Below are 25377 nucleotides of genomic sequence, written 5' to 3'. Positions count from 1 at the left end.
TTGTTACACTTTACTAGTATGAATTTAGTTGTATTTAGTTTATTAATTTTCATACCATTCTTTTTTCTAGAAACTTTTTATTAATACAATGTGTCCTTTCAGAGTTTTTCTTTGTAAGTGGAAAGTTGCTACCTTGAGAAAATACTCCTATAAAGTGAGCAGGATCTTGCCATCAAGAATTGTTATGAAGAACTTACTTTTCCTCAATTTTAATCTTTAATCAATTTCCTAAATTTCACAACTTAATACTGCAGATATGTATGCCTGTGTTTACTCTGTGCTACATACTCTGTAAGTTCTAACTGTGCTCTTTAAGCAAAGAAAGGATTTATTAGTTACTGGTTTAATGCTTGTAGTATATAACCCACATTTGGAGATTTTATTTTAGGGTTATGACTTTAGTAATAGAATTTGTAGTTGCATAAGGAAGCAACAGCTTCAAAGTGAGAAGACTGGTGGATCTGCAGAATGAATTTTTCATTCAGATGTGAGTTTAGAAATTTCACAGTTGAAGACTTCACTGTTAAACTACAAAGTATCACAAATGGAAGACATCAAGTATGCATAAATCTGTTTCTTTTTTTTTTTAAGTAACTTCTATCTTTGAGATTATGCCATAGTCCCTTTGAGGCTTACACACTTCATTCCCATCAGCAAAACTGAAAGTAACTCTCAGAGGGCTAAATAAGGCATACAGAATGCACATCAGCCTTTCTTTTGTTTGGGATATGAATGAAAAACTACAGGAATGAACTTACTTTTGAGTGAAAAGCTGACTTAATTTCATATGATGAAGTATGCTATAGGAGACAAAGTTGGAATTATTTTCTCTTTGTAGCACCTAATATTTTGCTTTAAAGTATGTTGAGGAAACAATAGAATTTTTTGGTACAAGTTGCACATCTGAAAGTTTGCAGATAGCTGGCTACAGATGGATGAAAATCAAAGCAGGAGTTAGGATCCCAGTTCTCTAAGATCACTTTGGCAATTCTAGCTTTCAACTTTAATAAAAACAGATGGGTGAGGAAAAAAATTAAACACGACATTTCTAAACCCAGATAATTCTATTAAGTTATCATGAATTCTACATTTAAGTCAGGAATACTGAAAACTGCAACCTAAGAAGAAATACAGAAACTTAAGTCTGATTTTTTTTTAAAATTTATTTCAAAGTCATAAATAACAGTGGTTTCAATTTTACCACGTAACTAATTCTTTCTTGAACAACGTAAGACGGTACATTACCAGCTCTGGAAGGACTTCAAGTAAAGCTCAAGTTCATACCACTAATTAAATTCTTGGCTGGTACAAAGATTCTCTTCACATTTTATGAAAATGGACATGTATTTTCCCCAGTTGCCAAATATAATATCTCTATTCCTTAAAGCATTTTTGTCTGTATCCCCAAGGCCTTGAAAAAGATTCTTAGCAGCATCAAACAGGACCGACCTGTTTCTTAGTCTTTCTTTCTTCTTGTACACAAGCACAGCAGCAAATGAACTCCCATAAAGTCACAGAACAAAAAAAACCCCAAGAAATCTCAATGGCACTGCTTGTCCAGAGATTGTTTTATGTACGTTTACTAGTGTCTATGTTTTCAGTTTGCTACAGGAAAAAAAAAATAGCAGTCTACAAACATTTCAAACACTTTTACACAAGGATTCAGTAAACAATTAACATTAATAAATATTATTTGCTCCTTCAAAAACCATTTTTGAAGAAAATAAAATGTATTTGGCTTGCACACAATTTTAGTGCATTTTAAAATGCTCAGGTGGAACAACAAAACTTTGAAAACGGTCCATTTTTAGTACCTGCCCTTTTCTATATGATTTGCCTAGTAAACAAATACAAAACATCATGGCTTTCTATTAAAATGCTCAAAACAATCTATTTAAAAGCAGGGTTCGGTATTAAAATCCACAGTTGCTTGTACTAGCAATCCAAAATAAACCACCCATATTTCATTAAACTTAAGTCGAAGGTTGCCTATGCTGCTGTCCTGTGAATCCAGATGCTTTAGCCAAAGAAATTTTTTTTAAATGAATGAAGGGCCTGTATTGCAATTTAACAGTGCTTAATATCCCTTACGATTCTTGTTGGGTCCTCTTCTGTGAGGCTTTTCCCTGAGTCATGTATTTATTGGAAAGGCTGCCTAGGATTTGGAGGAAGAAAACATCACACTTTAAGGTTTAAAAAAGAAAAAAAAAAGACAAGACATAAACCAACTGAAACAATCAGACACAACAAAACTACAGTTAAGTCAAACCATAATGAAATGAAAGCACACACAAATTAACTTTAGATCATTACCTGCTGGAGGACAGTATGAAATATTAAAATACAAAACTGAAAACTAGTATTTTTTTTTTCCCAACTAAACACCTGATAACAAATCACTTTGTTTAAAATCCCCAAACTTTGATTTCAAAAATCCTTGCAGTGAAAACAAAAATTGCTGTGTCTTCCCAAAAAACCATAATAATTTAATTTGAGATACTTAACTGCAGTTTAGTTTTCCAAAGTTTGTAAAGATTACTTAGGTCACCCTTCAGGTGCCCCAGAAGAGATTTATATATTTTACAGAAAAAACCCAACCTGCTAAAAGGTTTGCAGAGTTTTCTTCATTGTACTTGTTAATAAATGTGTGAAATTACTGCAAGGAAGCTGCATTTGTAACCATGCATCTAACACAAAGCATCTCTGATCCAGAGAGAGTACATAAAGGTCTTTATATTACCATCTGACTGCTACTTGGAAGTGTAATTTTAACTTCCTTGTATTTTGGCAGCTCAGACCAAGGATGTACTTTGATAGACTCTCCTAAGTTCGCTGATCATGTGGAATTCGAGACAGTTACTCTGAGGAAGCCTCACAAGAAACTGCTCCACGTCATCACTGAAGAAAAACAGAATCCCATGTGTGCCGAAACAGGAGAGAGGAGAGAGATTGATAAAAATCCCACCACATCCTTCTGCAAAATAAATCTACCAGAGTTAAAGATAAAATGCGCAGAACTGACATGCCTGAGTTTTACTTCCAAAGCAAAATTGAAAAACTGCACACTTTTCCAGTAAAACGATGTGGCTTCACTTTAGAATTATCTAGCAACCTGTCCAGACTGCTGCTGTGTTCAGCAAATTAGGCAGAGTTCCCATGAGGACTGATGGAGAAAAGTTTAAAATACATGCTTTTTTGCAGAATTTCTGAACTGAAATGAAGACATACAAACCTGACTGGGGACTCAAAAATATTTTTCCTTTTTGTTTCTTTTTTTCTTCATGTATAAGCACTCCCTGTAAACAACATATACACATTGATGAACCAAAATTGGATTATGTCATTCCACAATAATAAAAGGTTGTCCTTGAAAGCTTAAGTAAACCTATTTTTAAATTACTTTATGTGGACTTCAGAACATTTAAAAAAAAAAAGAGATCAAAGAAAAGGGATACTTGTTGTTTACCTGATTTAATCTTCCAGCATGTTTGGCAGTGCTGGGTAAAGAAGGGGATCCACACAACACTTCTGATTTTGAACCACCTGAAAAGATCATAACAAAAATTCAGGTATCATAAGATATAAAAACAGCATAATATTTGCAGCCTACCTTCACAGTATGTAGAAGGTAGGACACTTATTTTCCTGAATTTTATAACGTGGAAAACTGGCACAATGAGGTGAAATGCATCTATAGTTAAGCATCTAAGTTACGAATGTATAATAAATTAAGCTCTGTATCCTCCTCCAGAATCAGAGGGAGACAGGGAACTTCAGAGAATGAATGAAGATATGGTGGTAAGTGAATTGTCCATAGTCTTAGAAAATACAGCACAGCAAAGGACAAAATCTGACCTCTAAGGTCCAGTTGTTCATAGTCCACTATTCAACTACAGAGAACATTTCAAGCAGAACAAGACAGCGCCCAACCTACAGCAATTCTCTTCAAATTCAAATATAGTAATTCCCAAAACACAAATAACAGACAAAACTGCCTATTCCAGAATTCGTGATTTTAGACGTATGTACTGTACAGCCTCAGCATAGTTCTCATATGATGAATGTTATAAAATATGCCACTGACTACAAAAGTCAGGCGTACTGCACTTTAGCAAACTTGGTATCATAGCAAATGAAATGGTAGAAAGAAATGCTCAACGAGACAAGGTCAAAGATAAAGAAACTCAAAAGTTAAATTTACACTTGACATACACCTTCAAAAGGTCAGAAGCTGAACAAAATGTGGCTTCAATTTTTAAACATCTTTTCTGTCCACTCAACACTTCTAGTGATCTACTGGACTAAGAACACTTCTAAATACCTTGAAAGTTCTGCATATATTTGCACCATTTTCCTCCCACTGCCATTACTTTGTTAGCACAGTCTTACGGCCTCTTCCATGAATTACATCTAATTAAGAAGAGTCTCCTGATCTGAGCCAGACAAAACGTTTTTGCTAGTAGAGAAGAGCTGGTTAGAAATGATGCTTACAGAAAGGATTCCCATTTGTTACTTTAAGGGGTCAAGTCATGAGTAATCTGTACAGCAAAATTTTCCAGCATGAATTTAAGTGTTGTTAGGTTTACCTATAGGGAAGCAATAATACTGTGTTCCTTTGGAAGCTAACTAAAAGTATGATTCACTGTCTTAAGGAGGCTCAGTTTTATCTTAGAATTATTTTCCTTTACAACACAGATGATGACACATCCGTCTTATCTGAAGGATGACTTAGATACTGCTAAGCAAGTATTTCATTATTTCTTTCAGGTCTGTCAGTCAGGATCTGGATTTGGGGACATTTTTGTAGTTTTTTTTTTTTAAAGCCAAATTTGCAAACTGAACTCCATGAAAAATAAGACAGATTGCTGTATCCTTATGACTGCTGAGTTGGCAGGAACATTCTTTATTTTATTTCATTCATTATATTCTGAGCAGTTTGTATGCTTTCACAGTGACTTTAGGGTCCTGTGGAATAATTCTGGTTTAGGTCAAGTGAAGAGCTGTAAGGCTGGCTTTTGTTGCAATTAAGATGTTCTGAAAGAGAAGCTGTAATTTGAAGTGTTAGCAAACTCTTATATAGTGAGGACAATGGGAACAGTTTCAACATATTAGACACTCATATCCTTTCTATCACAATCTTTCTGTATTACCTGCTAAGAGAAACCTTGTCAAATCTCTTGGGATACAGCAAAGTTCTGAAAGGTAGGTGAGGATGAAGGGAAAACTGACTAAATGTGGCTACATTTAAAACAAAAAAAGATAGCATTTACATAATGCTATTCAAAGCAAAAGCCTCACTTGTTAGTCAACCCTGTTAAAAACACCAAAAACCGTAAGCTCTGTTTAAACCACTCAGCTTGATCACTTTCATACCTGCAGCTCCTTTATACTGTGGGCATTCCTTTTTAATATGCCCTTCCCTTCCACAGATAAAACAACGTTTTTCTCTCAAGTCTCTGTCTTCTAGGCGCTTCCACTTCTCTGCTGATTGCCTGGGAGTCTTTTCTCTTCCAGTTTCCACTATTACCCTTGCTAGCTTCCTCTTCTGAGGTGTACATAGATGCAACTTTCCCTCCTTGATTGAGCTCTCCTTTTCTGTTGTTTTATTCTGAGTGTCTTTGTCCTCTTTACTTCTTTTGTCCTTACTTTCTGTGTACCTCTGGTTTTTGGTATCTTCGTAATCACGCCGCCGTCTTAGTCTGCAGGAGTGTAAAAATGCTACAGAGTTCACAGGCCTTACATACATACACAGAGTAAGAAACAACCCCCAAACCAAGTGCTGTCTACAGACAGACAATAGATGTATTTAATGTATTTCTTCAGTGGATTAAAGTGAATTAAAGTACCTGTCCTTTTGACTCTCCTACCAAACAATGCTACGCTGATATATATTTAGTAATTAAATTTTACAATTAGATTACAATACAGCCTTAAATTCTAATAATTGTATCTCAAAAATAAACAGAACAGAAAATCTGGGTGCTGGAATTGCAAAGACACTGAAAGAAAAGAAACAACGACCAAAATGCTACCTAAGTATAAAAAAATAAGGCTATAGCTCTATTTCTTTTCTATTTGTACAATTTAAACAGACCTCACTTCTTTCTGAAACTGTGTATATTCACAGTATCTCTAAAGTCTCTTCTACTGGGAGATGCATCTAACATTCTCATGACTTAAAGTCATCAGTGGGGAAACAGCTACCACTGCCAGACTGGTTTTATCTAACTTCTTTATACATGACCTAGAGAAGGGGACATCAGTGAAGCCTCCAAGCCTGAAGATGATACAAAGCTCCTTTGGTCAGTCAGATGCAGTGCTAATGGCAAGCAACTTGAAAATATCTCAAAAAACTGCATGAATGGGCAAAAGAATGGCAAATGAGCTTCAAGGTGAGCTTCCATTTTTTAAAAAGGGAAAAAAGAAAGACCCAGGGAACTACAGTCCAGTCAGTCTCACCTCTGTGACTGGTAAGATCATGGAGTAGATCCTCCTGGAAACTATGTTCGGGCACATGGAAAATAAGGAGGGGATTGGTGACAGCCAACATGGCTTCACTAAGGACAAATTGTGCCTGACAAACTTGGTGGATTTCTATGATGGGGTTACAGTGTTGGTGGGTAAGGGAAGAGCAAGCGATGTCATTTACCTGGACTTGTGCAAAACATTTGCCACTGTCCCGCACAACATCCTGGTTTCTGAATTGGAGACACATGGATTTGATGGATGGACCACTCCATGGATAAGGAATTGGCTGGATGGTCACACTCAAAGGGTTGCGGTCAACGGCTTGATGTTCAAGTGGAAACCAGCAACAAGTGGTATCCCTCAGGGGTCAGTACTGGGACCACTATTATTTAATGACTTTGTTGGGGACATGTATAGTGGGATTGAGTGTACCCTCACCAGGTTTGCAGGTGACACCAAGCCAAGTGGTGTGGTTGATACTCTAGAGGGAAGGGAGTGTCCATCTAAAGACAGACCTTGACAGGCTAGAGAGGTGGGCCTGTGTGAGCCTTATGAATCTCACAGAGTTCAACAGGGCCAAGTGCAAGGTCCTTCAGTTGAGTTGGGGCAATCTCAAACATGACTGAAGGCTGGGTGATAAGAACAGATTGAGAGCAGCCCTGCAAAGAAGGACTTGAAGGCACTGATGGATGAAAAACTCCGTATGAGCCAGCAACAGGTGCCCAGATCCCAGAAAGCCAACCATATCCTCGGCTGCATCAAAAGCAGTGTGACCAGCAGGGAGGTGATTCTTCCCCTCTACACCACTCTTGTGAGACCCAACCTGGAGTACTGCATCCAGCTCTGGAGCCCCCAACACAAGAAGGACGTGAAGCTGTTGGAGCGAGTCTAGAGGAGGCCATGAAGGTGATGAGAGGGTTGAAGCACCTCTCCTATGAGGACAGGCTGAGAGAGCTGGGATTGTTCAGTGTGAAGAAAAGGCTCTGGAGAGACCTTATAGCAGCCTTCCAGTACCTGAAGGGTGCCTACCAGAACAATGGAGAGGGACTCTATCTGGGACTGTAGTGATAGGATGGATAAACACTAAGAACAGGACAGAAGACATCATTTTGTTGCTAAATCTGAGTACTGCATGTTGGTCTGGTCTCAATATTTTAAGAAGCAGGTAGCAGAGTTAGAGAAGGTAAAGAGAAAAGCAGCAAAAATGATGAAGAAAGCAAGTGGTTAAGGAAGAGATATTAAAACTGCCAAGACTCTCTAACCTGGAGAGAAAGTGAGTGTGGGATGCCGGACTTGTCTGTGCTTGTTGGTGCCGAATACAGGGTCACTATGAGTCAGCAGAAATTATCGGGGGGGTCTGACTTGTGCAGATTGAGCAACTTGTTTTTCTTATATGGATGAACACCAGACCTGAACAAAGGCAAGGGATGAGCAACTTCCTCATCTTAACAGATGTGGCACCTGATGGTCTACTGCTCAATCAACTGACTGACATCTAGGGTGAGGGGGAGGCTTCACAGCCCGACGTTATTTCGGTAAAGCTAAACAGACCCCCACACCTTTGTACTGAACGCCTTTGTTCTCCGCTACTCCCCCCGATCAACTACGCAAAAAGCCCTGTTAAGGGCCAGTCAACACAAAATACTTGACTTAGTCCCACCTCGCCAAAAGTATAAATCTGGCGTTTAGAATCCGCTTTTTGAGGATGAGAACTCTAACTATCTGGATGGGTTGACGGGCCTCGACCTCTCTCCTCCCCAAGCAGGGATGCCTCTTTGGTAAGACTTGCACTTCCAACTTTGTCAGATGTTACCCTGGTAAAACTATCATTAACAAAAGCGCTGAACTATTAACTTGAGCTCAGAATTTTTGCAGTAAGTGTATTTATCAACAGCAATTCCGAACTTTTTATATCTGTCACCTCCTCAATATATTACCTATCAACTTTGTGAAATTGTTTCGATGAATGTCCTTGGTGGGGCTCTGACAGGCACGTGTTGACTCTGCTAAGTGCCTACACACATAATCCTTTAGACATAAACCATTGACCAAGTCTGGGACTAAGACTGGACCTAGCTGTACCTAGGCTCCTCTCTGAGAAGGAGTTTAGACAGCAAGGAGGTCCTTTCTGAACCTCATGACTCAATGGGAGGGCCTCCCTCAGCCACACATCAGATTCATAGCCTGTTACACAACAGTGAGCACAACCATCGCTTACAAAGTCATCAAGGCAGTATAATTAGTAACTAAATCCCACAAGGCTATGCCTATGGAATGCTTATGAAACTAAAAGGAGATTGGCTTTAAACAGATGAAAGAAAGTACTACTTTACACATCAGTTAGCATACTTATGGAACTGGTTGCCATAGAAGACTGTTAAGGAAAACAGGAGAATCAGGTTCAGAAAGAACAGACAAAAAGGACAAAACCATGAACAATTCCAGTCTACAAATGAGTACTACCAGACCAAGTATGTGCTCTAACATTTCTTACAAAGCAACTGCTGATGCCGGGAGAATGTGTAAGAGATTACGGAAAACAGCCAACTAGTGTGCCCTCCATCGACAGCATCTCTTACCGCAATGGCTGGACAGAGGACTCAAATCTATCAGTCGTCTTACCCCGTAAGGCTTTTATGTTCTTAGGTGCAAAATCCCATTGACTTTTGCTCTGATGTTGTATAGAACATAGCTGCGCACGTGCAGTGAACTGGGGTTTCACTCCAGAATGCAAGATTAAAAATCCAATATGTGAGACAGCAGTGTAGACATTGAGTAGATTTTCACACCACCTTCAGCATTATTTTCGAACTATCGACTACTGTACTTACACTTGCTGAAGTTGAATAAATTCCAAAATTAAGTCTCAATAATACAAACTCACAATTCTGTATTGTGTAGCACAAAGGCTACTTCATCCAACCAAAGTAGCTTTTTAGCTACTTACATAAAAGCTGTAATTAAAAAAAAAATCACCTGCGCTTTTAACATAGACTCTAAACAAAGGTTAGATTTTTCCATTCACCTCACAAGTGAGCACAATGGCTTTCAAGATTTCGTCCTTCTGAAGTTTTAGTTGCCGATTTTCACTATTTTATAGACTGGAAGTCTTTAAAGAGCTTTATCTTAACTAGGGAAAAAACCATCAATGGATCAATTTTAAGTTTAGACAGTTCATAATATGAAAAGAGGAAGATCGGTTTAGCATTCCTTACAAGATAATTGCTGAATTTTGGACATCTGGTTACTCAGTATCAGAAAACCTTCTCTTGGATGTAAACCAGGGCATTGTTCTCATATGTGTGCTTATGAAAAAATAATGCTGTGACATTCTTGTCTTGCTTTTCGATATGAATTGCATGATTCTGAAAATGACAAAAACCTGTCTTACTGGGAGCAGCAAGATTCTAGAAGTAGAATTTCTTAAATGAAAATATATAAAATGCTTTCATGAGTGCTTTTGAACAGCACACAGCTATTCAGCTCTGCATTTAGATTCTTTTTGACTACTGCTTTCCTGTATAATGAAGTGCAGAGTCAGCATTCTTACCTTAAGCTAAGTAGTTCTGCAGCCTTCTATGAAAAGATTCTGTTAAAAAACACTACAGATGATGCTGGCAAAAGTTAAGTAGTGACTCAACACAGATCAAAAATTTAAAAAACCAACACCATCCACCACTGCCAAACTAGTATTGATAAATTTTCATTTCAACAGTAAAGGAAATAATCTGCAGCATGTACAAGTTTTGCTTTAGCATTGTTATCTTAATCTTTCTCCTAAACAAACCTAAGGAAAGGTTCCAAACACATGCCAAAACTATACTCACTTTCTTCTCATGGGACAATCTTTCATGAAATGTCCAATTTTACCACAAATTCTGCAGCATCTATCATTTGGTGCCAATTCTCCTTCCGTTAGCACCTCTGGATCAAAAAAGTACTCCTGAAGAAGAAATCATGCCTTTAAAATGAAAATCCATATACTTGGGAATCAAGACAGATCAGCAAATGTTAAACAGCAGTAAGAGTTACAGAGAAGAATAAACTTGGGTGTGTAGCTGAACTCCTGAAAGACCTGTTGAGATTAACTGGCTGCCTCTTTACAGGCAGCCTGCTGACCACCAGGTTTGCAAGCTCTTTTTAAAAATTGCAGTTTTAAGAAATGGTAAGCTGGTTTTGATAGGGACTAAAATATGCAAGCCTGTACCATGAAGCCCTAACTTGACTAGTATTCTGCATGTGAACACATTTTACATGCAAACAACACAAAACCAGTACTCAGTAATAACTCCCCACCAAAAATGTTTAGAGTACTGTTAAAATTTAAGAGAGCTTAAAGAGACAGTAACTATACTCCTGAAAGTGGTAAGTTATACACCCAAGAACATGCACATACCACTCTTAGAAGCAACTCACCATTTTTGATGGATATTCTTTAGGAAATATTTTTATAGGGGTACCAAATACCCTTCTGCCATTGATAAAAGCCTTCATTATAAAATTTGTCACTGAGGAAGAAAAAACAACAAAAAAAGTCACCCACACATCAAACAAGCCAGTAGAATAAGATCTAAGACAAGATCTTCACTTCATACCCAACTTTGTGAACAGGAGACTTACTTTTTCTTGACAATCCAGCTCCAAGATTGTGGTTCAAATCAAAGGGGTCTGCACAAAAAGGATTACAGGCATTACTCAATCCAGGACAAGATCAGCAATGTATACATACACATGAACAACCCAGCAGCTATACTTGATACAGAATTAATACACTGAAATTGAACTGTTTGCAAATTTATTCGTAAAGAAATTAACTCCATAGATAAAGGATCACAGCTGTCCAGCTCTGAACTGACTGAAGTATTGTAAAAGAATAAGGTGAATGTGCAGGCAAGAGAGTAGAAAATCTTTCCATGAAAGTCATATGGGCCACAAAGTGGCTTAGGGAACATTCCTGAAATGCATCACTGTATGTGTCTTGATAGAGATCATGGTATTACTTAAGAGTGTAATCATACACAAGATTAAATCAGTCATGTAAATATGGACTCAGCTAAACTTAGTATTTGTGAGAAAACCTCAGTTGCATTACAGCTAAATTATTTTCCAAAGGATTTGGTTAAATCTATTTTTCTCTAAGTTACTGACATCATGAAAAGGATGAAGTCTGCTTTGCAGCTTCTTTTCAGTAGAGAAGAAAACCTCTACGAATAATTATTAGCACTACTGAAACTCAGTGGGAATTTTGCGATGATTTCAAAACATGAACAAATAATTTATCATCTAGTAACAAAAAAATAAGCAAGTCTTGTGGGAAGACCAAAATTTTCATGTGAGCATTAAAGAAATTCCACATACTCAGGTACTTCATGTGCTTTTACCTTCAATTACAATGTATTTAGAGGTCCACTGCTTCTTGAAAGTGGTAAGCAGATTTTTTCTCCTAATGCAGATGACATGCTCTTTAAAATCAAATTCTTCTGTGTAGAAGCGGAGAAGTCCCAGCCACAGCTGTCCAACAGATTCAGTGTTTTTGCCACAGTCCGGCCAAACAACTGACTGAAAATGAAAGAAATACTTTTACTTCAACTACTTACATTAAGCAGAATAATTTTCATAACTTGGAAGCTCAAACAATATAAGTCTTATTCTTATAAAGAAACACAATTGAGTTACACAAGGACACTTCCCTTCCTTTCATAATTGGTATTAATAATCAAATATTGATTTTAAATTGGTATTTTTAAAAATTATTAACAAAAGTGGAGAATTAATACATCTTCTAACATTAGATTTTGCATGTTATTAAAAGGAATTTATTAATTCACTTTTTATGCCTATTTAACACGAAGTTATTCAACAGGATCAAGCAGCTATGGCTAGATATCCAGCTGATATTTGTAGGAGTTATCTCCAGCTAGTAATGTTACACACAGAGCAATTAATCATCATGAACACCTTACATTTTTTTAAATCTGTTTTTTTCAGATTTTGCAGGGTTTAGGTTTTTTTCCACAGATGAATTAAAACCAACCATATTCTTAAAGCTTTACAGTATGGCATTGGGATTTTTCAAAGCAATAGCTACTCTGCTTCCATTTCTATATTCAGCAACCATATTTGAGGACAATGTTTCTTAAAAGGTATTCTTTTTAATTTGCAAAGCTACAGGTAACACCATTTCAAATTAAACTGATTTACTCACCAACTCCTCTATCTTATCAAAGAAATAAACGTTCCAGCCGTCAACTAAAACTTCAGGCTTTTTTGGTTCTTTGTAGATCTGAAAGCATAATATTAAACTCATTAAAAGAGCCCTTCAGATTCAGCACTGACATTGTTCTGGTCAATACTGTATACAGATACTCGTTTCTGTCTTGATATACTGTACCTCTTGAAGAACAGGGATGACGGGTGGATTTCTCTGCTGAAGAAAATAAAGCACCATAAGAGTATATGCATAAGAAGAGAGGCTACCTCGAGATGCATCTCCAATGTCACATATCTAGAAAAATAAACACAATTTGTATCTTTTATGGTTATCATCTATCACTGCAGGCACAAATCCTAGAATGTCTGAAATATACTTACCTTTGTAAAGACTTTCATTGTGTAACACAGATATTTTACTCTAGGATCAATGGCTGCATATGATGACAGGAGTCTTGTGTTATGCAAGGCCTATAAAAATAAGAAAGTCATATAGAAAATACAGGAGGTCTGAAGAAATAAGCTGAAAACATGAAAACCAAAACCTCCTAAGTTGTGTGCTCAAGAAATGCAGATGTGAAGCCCTGCATAGTAGAATGTGTAGTGAGAAAGGAAGCATTCAACAACGAGGTTATCACCTGCTCTGCTAAAAAGCTTATCAACATCCTTTTAATCTGTGCAGAAGTGGTACAAAGCAGCATTCACAGAACAGTACTTCAGAAAGGGAAGCATTAATCTACTACTGCATTTTCAAAATATTCGGTAGAAGGTAAGTTCTTGAACTAAGATTTCAGCCCAGAAATGTGAGAGCTATCAACTGACCCATGTGGTTGTTTGGAAATCTAAAACTGCAATAGGCAATTGGAAACAGTTGTTTACTGAACCTCAGCAAACAATCACTTCAATCTCAAGAAGCATTTTTCTGTTAAAAAATAGAAAAGGAGATAACCTTACCAGAGTATTATATAAACTGATGTCTACTTCAAGACCACTTCTGACATGGAAAAATTTGACAATTGGGACTTTAGCAGTTGTTATAGGCAAGACATTTCTTAAACCTAGGATGAAATGTTTAATTACTGAATGACTGCAATACAGTCGTAACAGTATCAAATGCTCTACAAATAACTCCAAACTGTAGTAAAAAGGCTACAAAATAAAATCTTAGCTGATACCAAAATTGTATTTTAGTTACATTTTAGTATTTATTTTAGGCATTTGTCAAACATTATGAATATGATACATATACTATATACAAATATACGTTTAGCCCCCACAATAAAAAAAAGATCAGTCTAAATGTTACAGAAAAATCAGCTTAAGAGATCATTGATAGTTAACTGCAGTTATATTAAATTCATGACATACACCAAAATAAGCACTACAAAATTGTAATTTCTTGTAGAAGGAACAGAATTCCCACTGCAAACTTGTATCAGCCTATCTTTTACTATTAATTTACTAGGCACTGAACATACAAATACAACATAACTACTAACTTGAAGACACAAGCTTTAATTTACAGTTTGTTCTGATGCATGTATGTTATAAATATACTATCTGTCCAATTCAGATGTGGGCCTGTAACATTATAACCTCATAGACCTCCATATGCAAACAAAAACAAATCCAAATGTTCACAACATATAACCTCACTCATACTAACATTAAGCTCTTTGGTATAGTTTTATCTTAATGATTTTCACCTACAGCGCGCCAGAACATTCTCATTACAGCAACTGAAGTCACAAACAGAACCACTTATTCAATTTTTGAGAAAGTTACCTGACTGTTTCTTGAGAACTTTTGCTAAATCTTCAATGATTCTGATGCAATCAAGTCCCTAAGACATTAAGAAAAAAAAAGTTGAAAGCTGTATCTGCTACAAGTGTTTTAGACAAACATTTTATTACTTACCATTAAGCTTAATGCTGTATAATTCAGTTTCATATTATACAGAATTATGTGAATACCACAGATTGTTTCAAAATAGCACTTGTAAACACTAGTCAACACTAGATAGTATCTTAATATGAGGTTTTAAAATGTTTACATTAGGCATGAAAGGAGATTGATGTCCTTTTCCACTGTCTCCCATTCCTAGCTGTTTATGCTACAAAACATGTTATCTATCTGCACAGTTAACACTAGAAGTAATGGTAGTACAGAATTCAGAAGAAAACTGACTACTGAGAGTAGTTCTTAAACTCATGCCTAGAGCAACAGCAAACCTCGCTAAAATAATCTGCTTTTGTGGCACCTATTTGTGTTTTCTTCTAATCTGAAAAGCTTTTATAAAATAATTTGTTACACTATATACATAGTACGACCATAAAATTTTGCATTTATTAAAAAATCCCAACAACTTTTCAAACTACCTCAGCAGTTTCCAGCCCATCCATTGTCATACAGATATCAAGGTCACTTTGTTTGAAGCCAAAGCCATTTTTTGATGACCCAAACAAATTCAGTTTCGTTCCTGTAAGAGATGTGATGGGTTATAACCACTTATCGACACAGAATCTCAAACTGTATATAGTTTCAAACCACTGCATGTCTTAATACAGGCATGAAAACATTACTATCCTTCTATGGTACATCAAAACTTATTTTCTTATCAACTTTGCTAATGTGGAAAGAATCTCTGCTCTTCTTGGTTCAAATGAGCAGTCTGACAGATCCAGAAACAAGTTAGGTTTTCCAATAATTAAATCATCAGCATGTAAGTCTGAGCTGAAATCTCATCTTAAAAAAAAAAAGAAGACTGCTCTCTACAGAGATCTTCAGGATAAGGGGCACATCTGTCCACATACCAGACTCCAGTCAGAAAATCTTTTGCTGATTTTAAAAGACTATGAACTGATGTCCTGGTGTTACAGGTAAGAACTCCAGAAATAAACAAACAAAAAATTTAAAAAAGCTAGGTTCTGCAGATGGGTCAGATGATGTGCCTGTTTAAATATTCCAAAACCAATAAGCTTGAGTAAGAAGGACTACAAAAAGCTTGTTGTTTGTAATAGCAGATACAACAAGAAGTCTGGCTAATGAATAAGACCAAAATAACAATTATAAAACTGTTCCACTACTGCTTGCATTGTTTTATCCTTAACTTGCCATTGTTCCTTTGTAAAAATGTGTTGTATACATGACTAAGTCAAAAAAGACCTAAACCAAACCCTTAAAGACTTAAAACAGAAGTTAATGTAATGAGGTATAGCAATGCCAAGCAACAATATAGGTTAACTGTTCAAAACTAAAGTGTTTATAACACTGATATGTTTTCTTGGAAAACACTGAAGTATGGACATGCCAATGTATAAATATAAAGCTAGAACTGCCTAATTACCTGGGAAATCCTGTCTAATGAAGTTTTCCAAGTTTTGTCTTATGTGCTCCCGAGCCTGATCCTCTACAATGCTTGGAGCAAAATCGTCTTTAAAAAAAAAAATTAAAAAATTTAAGCAAACTGATCTGTAGAAAAGGTCAATAGCAAAGATGCAAACAAAAAAAGTGTGGGTTTTACAGCAGGGGTACGGGGGAGAGAAAAAGCAAGAGAAGATTCACATGTGAAGAAAAGAAAGCAAGGATGAAGTAGAAGAGAAATACCTGTTCAAAGAAAAACATTAATTAGACAAATAATGCATTTTGTCTGGTCAGAAATGGCGAGAGAGAAAGGAGGAAAGTTGGGTCACTCTGAAAAGAACAAAAGTGGAGAAGTGTTACAAAACAGTATTTTGACTCCATTTTTTGCTAGAACACTGAAGTCTTTACTAAAAACCACAAGTTACGGAACAGTAACAAAATTCAATGTAGACAGAAATCCAAAAACATCAGTCAAAACTCCCACCCAAAATTAAATTCTTAGAAATTATATTAAGATGTCTAAGTAAGTAATCAGCCAGCCAGTGTGTGGAAGATAAACCTAAACATTTTATATTTGTCTAAATACAAACTACTCAGTAGCCCTATTCAAGCCCTTACAAATCTTAGAACTGTATCTAAGAGTTGGATGCAGTGTAGCAAATCAACTAGGCCCCCTTTATAACACCATTAGCCTGTGGTTATTTCATTGTTTTTTGCAATTCTTTTTCTACTGCACAACGAATATTCAAAGGAAAAAACTTACGGTAACATTGAACACAAACTTGATCTAGAATAACTGAAAATTTAGGTGTCAACACTGGCAGTGGGTCAAGCTCAATTTTCTTGAAGTCTTCTGGACAATCCTTCTTTAAGTGACCTTCCCGTTTGCACAAGCTACATACTACTGTAGGAGACTGCATGAACAGAAAGCAAGATTGATTTTAAAAACTGTAATACTTTAATGAATTTGAGCAACACTTTCATATAACTGATAATAGAACATAAGCAAAATGTTTACGTTCTGATACAGCTTGCTTACCTTGCCCTTTGTAAAAGCTGGTTTACTGAATTCATAAAAAAGTTCAGATTCTAAACACTGTTCTATTGCTGTGTTCTCTTCAAATAGCCTTCCCTTCTCAGTAAGATCCTCTTCACTAAAATTGATCCCCAGAGGTCCATCCACATTTTCTTCAAAATGTTTGTTCTCATATTTATTGGGGATGGAAAAATCTTCTTCTTCCTCCGACAGTGCATCATCATCTCCAGATCCAGTATATGTGTTATCCAGTTCATGTCCAGCTCTTATGACAACACCACACTCTCTCTGGTTTGGAAGACTTGGTTCTTCCTCCTCTTCCTCCTCATCATCCGAGTTAATAATTTGGGATATCTGGGTCTGTGCTGAACGTATGAATTTTTTGGGAGATTCATCCAGTTCATCAGTACCTTCAGTACTCTCCTCATCAATGTCAATCTTGTCATCCATTACACCACTACACTCTAAGCCAAACTCATCACTCTCTGTAAGTGCAGTATTTTGAAAACCTTCCAAGTCCGAAGTACTACATGTCTCTATATCGTGCTCATTCACTGTCACAGGGAGATCTCCACTATCACTGTCTTCATCTGTCCCCTGCTCAGTAGTCAAGATATTATTCCATCTTCTTTGTTGTTGTTCATGTTCTTCCTCTTCTTCCTCCTCCTCTTCGTCTTCATTTCCACTCTCTGTCTCTTCACAACTTGGTTTAAAATCCTCATTATCTCCAGAAATAACTTCCTCAATTATACAGTCTGAATCTTCATGGCCAATTCCCAAATGACTTAGATCATCAGCCAGTTCTTCTTCTGTGAAACTTTCTGAGCCATCACACAGTTTTGAAGGATCACTTTGATGTGCCTGGGGCATACCTGTAGTCTCTGTTACGCAATCTTCCACTACTGCTGTGTTTGTTCTAAAATCCAAGCTTTGCAACTCAGGATTTTCATGCTTTATAGCATCTTTTCCATGGTCCAGCATTTGAGATTTCTCCTCAGTGGCATTTTGAGAGGATTTTTTGCTCAGTTTTGCACTTTTTTTGGGAGGCAAGGCAAAATACTTGTAAGTTGCTCTCAGGCAGTGAAGAATATACTCATATACTAGCTGGCTGTTCAGAGTTCTTGCCACATTCCTTTTGACCGAATATGGGTCTAGTAGAAAGAAGAAGTGAGCCAGTAGTGCAGGGGTTAATTTTTTTTTTTTTAAAAGAATACACTTACATCCTTACAAAATTTGAATATACTACTGCTACTCTAAAACATTGTGTAGGGACATAAGATCTATGAATTGTGCTGAAGACAATTTTTAAGTCCACTGAGTTACTTTTGATAATGTTGAAAAAATACCCAAGAGAAATATTACTTAAATTAATTTTTTTCCAAAACATATTCTACTGTATTATTGGGAATAACAGTCCAATATTGAAAAATTCTAAGTATCAAAAGCCAAGACAGTGCCCTAGAAAATTAAAGTAACAGTTCTTTGAAGTTTGTTGATACCTTCCACAGCAATGCGCTTTTTAGGCCAGTCCTTTGATTCACGAGACACTGTTTCTTTGACTCGTATGCTAATAACCAAATCAGCCATATTGAACTCCAAGGCATAGAAACGAAGCAGTTCTACCCAGAGCTGACCAGCAGGTGCTGAACACTGCTGTCCTGAGCCAAATACTAAGGGAACCTGTCAATTACAGAAGAAAAGCTTAAATAATATTTAATGCACAGGTGTTTAGCTGTTACACTTCCTTCTATTGCATCTGTAATATTACAATGTAGTATTACAAAATTTATAGTTGCTCCTATACTCCTGCAATTAAAAAAATGGAAGAGACAGTATAAACTCAGATTATAAAACTTCAAAATTAAAGACTGCATCAATGGTAAAGAATAGCATCAATGATTAATAACAATTGATTATTTGTTTATGCCATAATTTATAATTTTTCAAGAAAATACCACATCTAATCTAACTGGACAGAATAGATTATACAGCCTATTTTTTAGCAAAGCCTAAGTCGTATTGTTAACTGTCATAACATGCAGTTGTATAGTGGTACTGTTTCTTGCAAAGGTGTTATAAAATAAGTAATTTGTAAAAACAGTTCAAAGCTAAGAGGAAATATTTTTCATATGCTTAACCTAATGCTGAGATAAAATTACTTCGGCTCTATAAACTAGGTTCTCCTCTGACCAATTAAAATCCAGGGTCATATCAAAGAATTTGAAATAACTCCTAGTTTCCTGATACCTTCTTAGCAACAAGATGTAAGCATAGGAAGCCTTACATCAAGCAGTCTTGTCATCTTAGTTCAGCTTGTGGTTTTGCAACATAAATACAAAACAAAATTAGAAGATGGTTCTTTTTTCAAGAACAGCAATGACTGCTAGACTACCACAGAAGTAAATTAAATGGTTCAGACCTTGCCCCTTCTAGGGGAAGTTTCTTGTGACAAATCAGAATCATCAATGGGGTTATGCTCCCAAACCACAGTATCATTCTCAACTTCTTTCAGATGAAAATGAGTTAATTTGTTGAATGAGAATCCTCCAATCTAAAGGAAACAGAAAAAGAAACATACAGCTAACCATCATGTGAACTTTAAATCTTCCACTGCACCTGGTAGAAGGCCAAAATAAAACAGAACAAAGTTTAAAAACAGCTGTTTCAGGCCTAGAATATGCCCCAATCTGCATCCCTCTTCTCCTTATAGTTTTCTACAAGAAGTTCTCACGAGTTCAGTGCTTTTGGAAAGGTATCCATATGTCAGAGAACCTTGTCTTTGCACATTACACAGGCATAAATATGTATTTTTTAATTAGATGGCCAAGCATACAAAGGTTAGGTCTAAGCCTGGCTGAATTCACATTCCTTCTGAATTCCTGCAGAAATGGCTGCATATAGCTTGCTAAGAATAGCAAGAAGCTATAGGTTATATAGAAGCTGACAGGTTACATACCACCACAAGTAATTGGTCCTCTCATTCATACTCAATTAACTACCGGTTAGGGGTTGACCTGCTGGGAAGCGCCTCTGCAGAGAAGGACCTGGGAGTCCTGCTGGACAACAAGCTCTCCACGAGCCACCAATGTGCCCTCGTGGCCAAGAAGGCCAATGGTATCCTGGGGTGCATTAAGAAGAGCGTGGCCAGCAGGTCGAGGGAGGTTCTCCTCCCCCTCTACTCTGCCCTGGTGAGGCCACATCTGGAGTTCTGTGTCCAGGTCTGGGCTCCCCAGTTCAAGAAAGACAGGGAACTACTGGAGAGAGTCCAGGGGAGGGCTACAAGGATGATTAAGGGACTGGAGCATCTCTCGTAGGAGGAAAGGCTGAGAGAGCTGGGTCTGTTTAGTCTGGAGAAGAGAAGACTGAGAGGGGATCTCATCAATGCTTATAAAGATCTAAAGAGTGGATGTAAAAAGGATGGGGCCAGACTCTTTTCAATGGTGCCCAGTGACAGGACAAGGGGCAATGGGCACAAACTGGAACACAGGAAGTTCCACATTAACATGAGAAAAAAAATTCTTCACTTTGAGGGTGCCAGAGCACTGGAAGAGGCTGCCCAGAGAGGTTGCGGAGTCTCCTTCTCTGGAGATACTCAAAACCCACCTGGACATGATCCTGTGCAACCTGCTGTAGGTGATCCTGCTCTAGCAAGGGGGTTGGACTACATGATCTCCAGAGGCCCCTTCCAACCCCTACCAGTCTGTGTGATTCTGTATTCAGTGTATTAGTGCACATACCCATGATCCCAAATAGACAGGTAGACAAGGCTCTTTCCTCTGTTGTAGAAAGAAAATAACCATTAAAGCGAACACATAAGGTGCCAAGCCTCCCTCTTCAGGATGATCAACACAGCACAACTGTAAAAATAAATTCTGCAGTCATTAAGATTTCCAGTTGTATCATGAAAAATATTCTTTAAATTACTGTTCAGAAGTCTGTCACATTAAATACTGACAGAAACTCAGACATCTTTGAGCTCTTATGAGATGGACTTTGTTTTCAAGGCCTGCATAGTTACTGGAATCATGTTATTACCATAATATTTTCAGTATAAGAACCATAGGATGCAGACTGGCAAAACAGACAGCATACAGCACATTTGCAAAAATGAAGACCCATTTTACATAGATATAATACAAGTCAAAAGTTTTTCAATCTTTTTCTTGAATCATGTTTTAGTTGCAGCACGCAAAGTTTTGGAACAAGTTATTTTAATTCACAAGAAAGTTTTCATCTACATATGGAAACAAGCAGCTTTCTCCTTTCATTTTTTTCATGATGTGTTACATTTATGGGAAATGGGTAATTCAATTTTATATACATATATATATACACACACACATATATATATATGACTTCTTTGGTAACAGAGCAGGGTACTTACAGTCTGCATGCCACTGGCTGAAGCTTAAAATTCCACTTTTGAAATTTAGTGGAACATTATAACATACAAATGATAGTTATATCATTTATAAAATGTACAATTTATAAACAAAAATCCTTTTCCCAACTCTTTTTCTAAAGACAGTTTCAACAACTGTTTTCTAAACCATACTTACAGTTTTACCAGCATAATATCAATGTTCATTCAATATTTATTCAAAGATGGGGGAATACAAATGACTCTTACCTTTGCCCAGTACCTGAAGGCAATCACTAAAGGTACTACAGTAGGTTCCAGTTTTCCAAGTGCAGCCAAATGGTTTGTTGTCAGACAAGCATTCTCATTTCCTGCACTCACTTTACAAATAAGGCCACTAAAACCCAAAAAGAAACAAAGCAAAAGATTTTGGAGGTTTTCTAAGAACCAATGTAGTTCAGAAGACAGCTCACAAAACAGTGTAGCAGAAGGCTGTAAGGAAAGACTTAACAGCCTCTGAAAGATACTGTATCTACATTAAAAGAAGCATGGAAAATCAATTTGCTTTATGGTTTGATTGAAGATATATGCAGTATAATTTTCTGTAAACATCTTTTTAAATACAATTCAAATTTAAGTATTTGTTTCTAATGACATTAATTCACTGAACTAAAATAGTTATACTACTCATTTCCTTCATCAGTCCAAAAGATCTTCCCATACCAAACCCATCAGTAAACAGTTTCTATGTTGTTTATTGTGCTCTGGAAACATTTTCAAACCGTGAAAGATCAAGGTAGCAGCAAACAACTGGTAGTATTTCTGTATCAGTAGCTGTTTATAGAATGTTTCATGAATCTTAAGTGATATCCATTAAATGGGCAAAATAAAATGTCTTTCACTTGTTCTCAAAATATTAGTGAACTTAAGCAAGCTGATCTTGCCCTTACAGAAATCCATAATTTAATATGGTATCTACATTACCTATAAGGAAGGAAAGTTTCTGCTTAAGCAGTTATCCCAAATGGAAGGGTAAGGGTACATGCTGGATGCCATAATGGTTGAAGGGATTGGGAAATACACAGCTGAGGACAGAACAACCCTTACCCTCTTATTCTAGGCTAGGAATGACTTGCCCATGAGTGTTAGTTTGTGTTTCAAGATCCATGGAACTGTAATAATTTAGTACAGAAACGTCATTTTTCAGATGTTGGTACATATAATTTACATTGCTATATACTATTAGAACACACAAAGTGACAACCGAGACCTTTGCTTTTCTCTGCACACCACCACTGGTATTCTAGCATGGAAATCTGCATCAACTTCCGTAAAAGATTCTAGGTTGGGGGAGAAAGAAAAAGAAGCCACATTAAACACAATGTTGACAAAAAGAATGCTGAACTGCATGCAACTAGAGGAGTACAGCTAGAACTTCAACTTTGTAATAAAAAGACTAATTTTGAGACAAATAACTCAGTACATCTAATAGATTGTGTCACTCTTAAAGCAAGTTTTTCCTATGTGATGGGAAGAATATTGTCTATACTCTATGGTAAGCACTATTAAACAAGGAACTTTTCAAAATTCATATACGCAGTAGGTATAATTAAACAGGTATACTCTGGTTAAGTGTTGGCTTCAATAATCCAGGCATACAGACAGACCAATGACATCTGTAAAATAATGTTAGTGTGAAAGACGAAAAAACAGAGCACTATGTCAATACTAGACAGAAAGAAAATATCCAAGTTTATTTTCCCTGGTAATCTAGAAATGCTCTACGTAAGTTTAGAAGAGGCTTATTGACATGATGTAATGTCTTCTTGCTATGCTTAATTTTTTATTTTTTCCTCTTATTCTTTATACAGATTTCCAAATACAATTCATCTACATTTTTATCTTAACACTAAAAAAGTACAGATGCCGCAGCAGTCCTTGCTCCAAGTGGAGCTTATTGATCTAAACTGGGCTTATTTTTTGATGCCTCACTGTTTCACTGGGCTAGGTAGAGGGGAAACTATGAAACAATTTTAGATACCGAATTCAGAAATTCTGAAATGACAAGGTCTTCTTGATGTTACGTAGCCATTTGGACACCTGACTTCTTTGAAAAACATCTTGCTTTTGCCACTGGTACCTCAAATGCTCTGCCTCTGTATCTTCTGAGTCACAGAAAAAGGGTTTGCACAAGATGTTAATGCAAATATTGCTTGCTTTCAAAACACATTAGAGATCCTAACTTCTTATGGGATCTGGGTCTTCATTCCTCCAGTCTGGCAGAACAATAACTCCATTCTCAAAGACTATAATGGTCATTTGAATAGACAAGGAGATGCATATATAATGGGGGTGGCAATGAGAAAAATCTAGGTCAGTAAATATATGCATGTTTAATACACGTGTTTGGAACCATATGGTCTGATTTCCCAACTATGGGCATAAAGCAAGGCAAGAAAGTAGAAAAACTACTTTTTGCAATCTGCATTTAAAAAGACAGTTTCTTTCCCATCTTTTAATTTTTTTGCCTGCATATACTGGAACTGGTTGAGTAAGTGTATTTCTTTAAGATCTTAAACTTTACTTGCCTGTATTAGTGCATAGAGTTGTATTCATTACCTGAAAAAAAACATGTGTCTGTATGCAGTCATTTGTATGTGGACTCACTGCGCTAACAGGCATGTGCACATAATTACAGGAAAAAAGACCATAATCTGAAAGTACATTACCAAGTTTCTCATCATGATAGAAGAGCTCAGGCTACTTTCTGTACTATACATGGCTAATAGCGCAGTCTGGGGAAAGAGGCAGCACAGTATACCTTAAGTTTAATGACATCTTCACTTATAATGCAGAAAACCTCTCACTGGGAATTGCTAATATCAACACAAATAATGCAATTCAATAGTCATAAAACTGAATACCAAACCAAAGTTAGTTCTGCCAATAAATTATTTCCTGCAGTATTTTTCATTCTCACTTCTTTCTAAAAAAAAAGAATAGCATGTGGTCTATCTGTTCAAGAGTGGTGGAATTCAACAATACTAAGCAGTAACAATTTAATGGAATTGAGAAGGCAATTTTTTTCTTACCACTGTTCTGGAGACTTTCTTGCACAAGTAAGAGAACATCTGGTTGCGTCATCTGTCAATAAGAGTAATAAAGCTGTTTTTATAGATGTCAAAAAGGTGATTTCCCACAACTTAAAAAAAATTTAAAACATCACCCCTACACCACTTCCGTCTTTCTTCCAGAGAGGGTAGGAAGAAGGAAATAAAATAACAGCAACTAAGAAAAAACTTCTCTATGTCCTTGGCCTTCAAATATTTTGAAGGAAAAAAATCATCCTAGAGTAATTGCAAGTAAAGTTATTTTTACCTCTATCAAAGACTTGGTTGTAGGAAAAACCCCCCACCAACAGGAATACTATTTCAGTGTGCTTAAATATGATTGCCTTCTGACATAGTAGATCTACATCACATCAAAGACTGGAATCATAGCTTTTTAAATTATATGCACTTTATGAACGTGGATCATTCTTCTTCCCTACAGTATTTCCATCTTTATTTCTTAGAGGAAATGCTAAGTTTTAACTATGAGACTGCCAAATCAACTACAGTAGAAATAAGTTTAAAAATGGAATCAAAAGCTTTTCACAGTCCTTGAATTCTTTTCAATGTTCAAGCATAAAGATGTGCAAAAACAACTAGCATGACAAATTAAGACTTTAAATTACTTCACGTATAAATGACATAAGATGGTTTCATGGCTCAAAAATAATGTAGCAAACAGTCTGATCTGTATATATCAGTACAGAAACAAGATCATGGAAGTGCCATTTAATCCAGCTGTAACAGAAGATAAATAATGATCTGTCTCATAGGACTGCAAGGAGTATATATGTTTTAATTGTTTTCAGTTTTTCAGAAGGAAGATTCAA

At 36.5% G+C, this 25377-nt stretch overlaps 1 protein-coding gene across 3 annotated transcripts in view; it reads right to left on the bottom strand.

Moving 5' to 3' along the window:
- Positions 1-1952: 1952 nt before the first annotated feature.
- Positions 1953-25377, bottom strand: part of TUT7 (terminal uridylyl transferase 7) — a 33859-nt gene continuing 10434 nt past the window's right edge. The window contains exons 7-29 of one of the 3 annotated variants that reach the window (XM_075741209.1): positions 24530-24581; positions 22708-22777; positions 21708-21834; positions 20815-20934; positions 19497-19628; positions 18577-18757; positions 17081-18228; positions 16805-16955; positions 16025-16111; positions 15057-15157; positions 14464-14521; positions 13633-13736; positions 13060-13149; positions 12860-12973; positions 12674-12751; positions 11850-12027; positions 11089-11136; positions 10885-10976; positions 10296-10411; positions 5374-5699; positions 3467-3543; positions 3233-3296; positions 1953-2155 (exon numbers count right to left, since the gene is read on the bottom strand). In XM_075741209.1, the coding sequence (XP_075597324.1) occupies positions 2088-2155; positions 3233-3296; positions 3467-3543; positions 5374-5699; positions 10296-10411; positions 10885-10976; positions 11089-11136; positions 11850-12027; positions 12674-12751; positions 12860-12973; positions 13060-13149; positions 13633-13736; positions 14464-14521; positions 15057-15157; positions 16025-16111; positions 16805-16955; positions 17081-18228; positions 18577-18757; positions 19497-19628; positions 20815-20934; positions 21708-21834; positions 22708-22777; positions 24530-24581 (3582 nt within the window). In that variant the 3' untranslated portion in view covers positions 1953-2087. Of the gene's footprint in view, positions 2184-2961; positions 3297-3466; positions 3544-5373; positions 5700-10295; positions 10412-10884; positions 10977-11088; positions 11137-11849; positions 12028-12673; positions 12752-12859; positions 12974-13059; positions 13150-13632; positions 13737-14463; positions 14522-15056; positions 15158-16024; positions 16112-16804; positions 16956-17080; positions 18229-18576; positions 18758-19496; positions 19629-20814; positions 20935-21707; positions 21835-22707; positions 22778-24529; positions 24582-25377 lie in introns of those variants that run through there. The other 2 variants (XM_075741210.1, XM_075741208.1) reach the window with 2 other exon arrangements.

The sequence above is a fragment of the Balearica regulorum genome, chromosome Z (genome assembly GCF_011004875.1).
Source record: "Balearica regulorum gibbericeps isolate bBalReg1 chromosome Z, bBalReg1.pri, whole genome shotgun sequence".
NCBI lineage: Eukaryota > Metazoa > Chordata > Aves > Gruiformes > Gruidae > Balearica > Balearica regulorum.
This window is presented reverse-complemented; position numbering and strand designations above follow the sequence as displayed.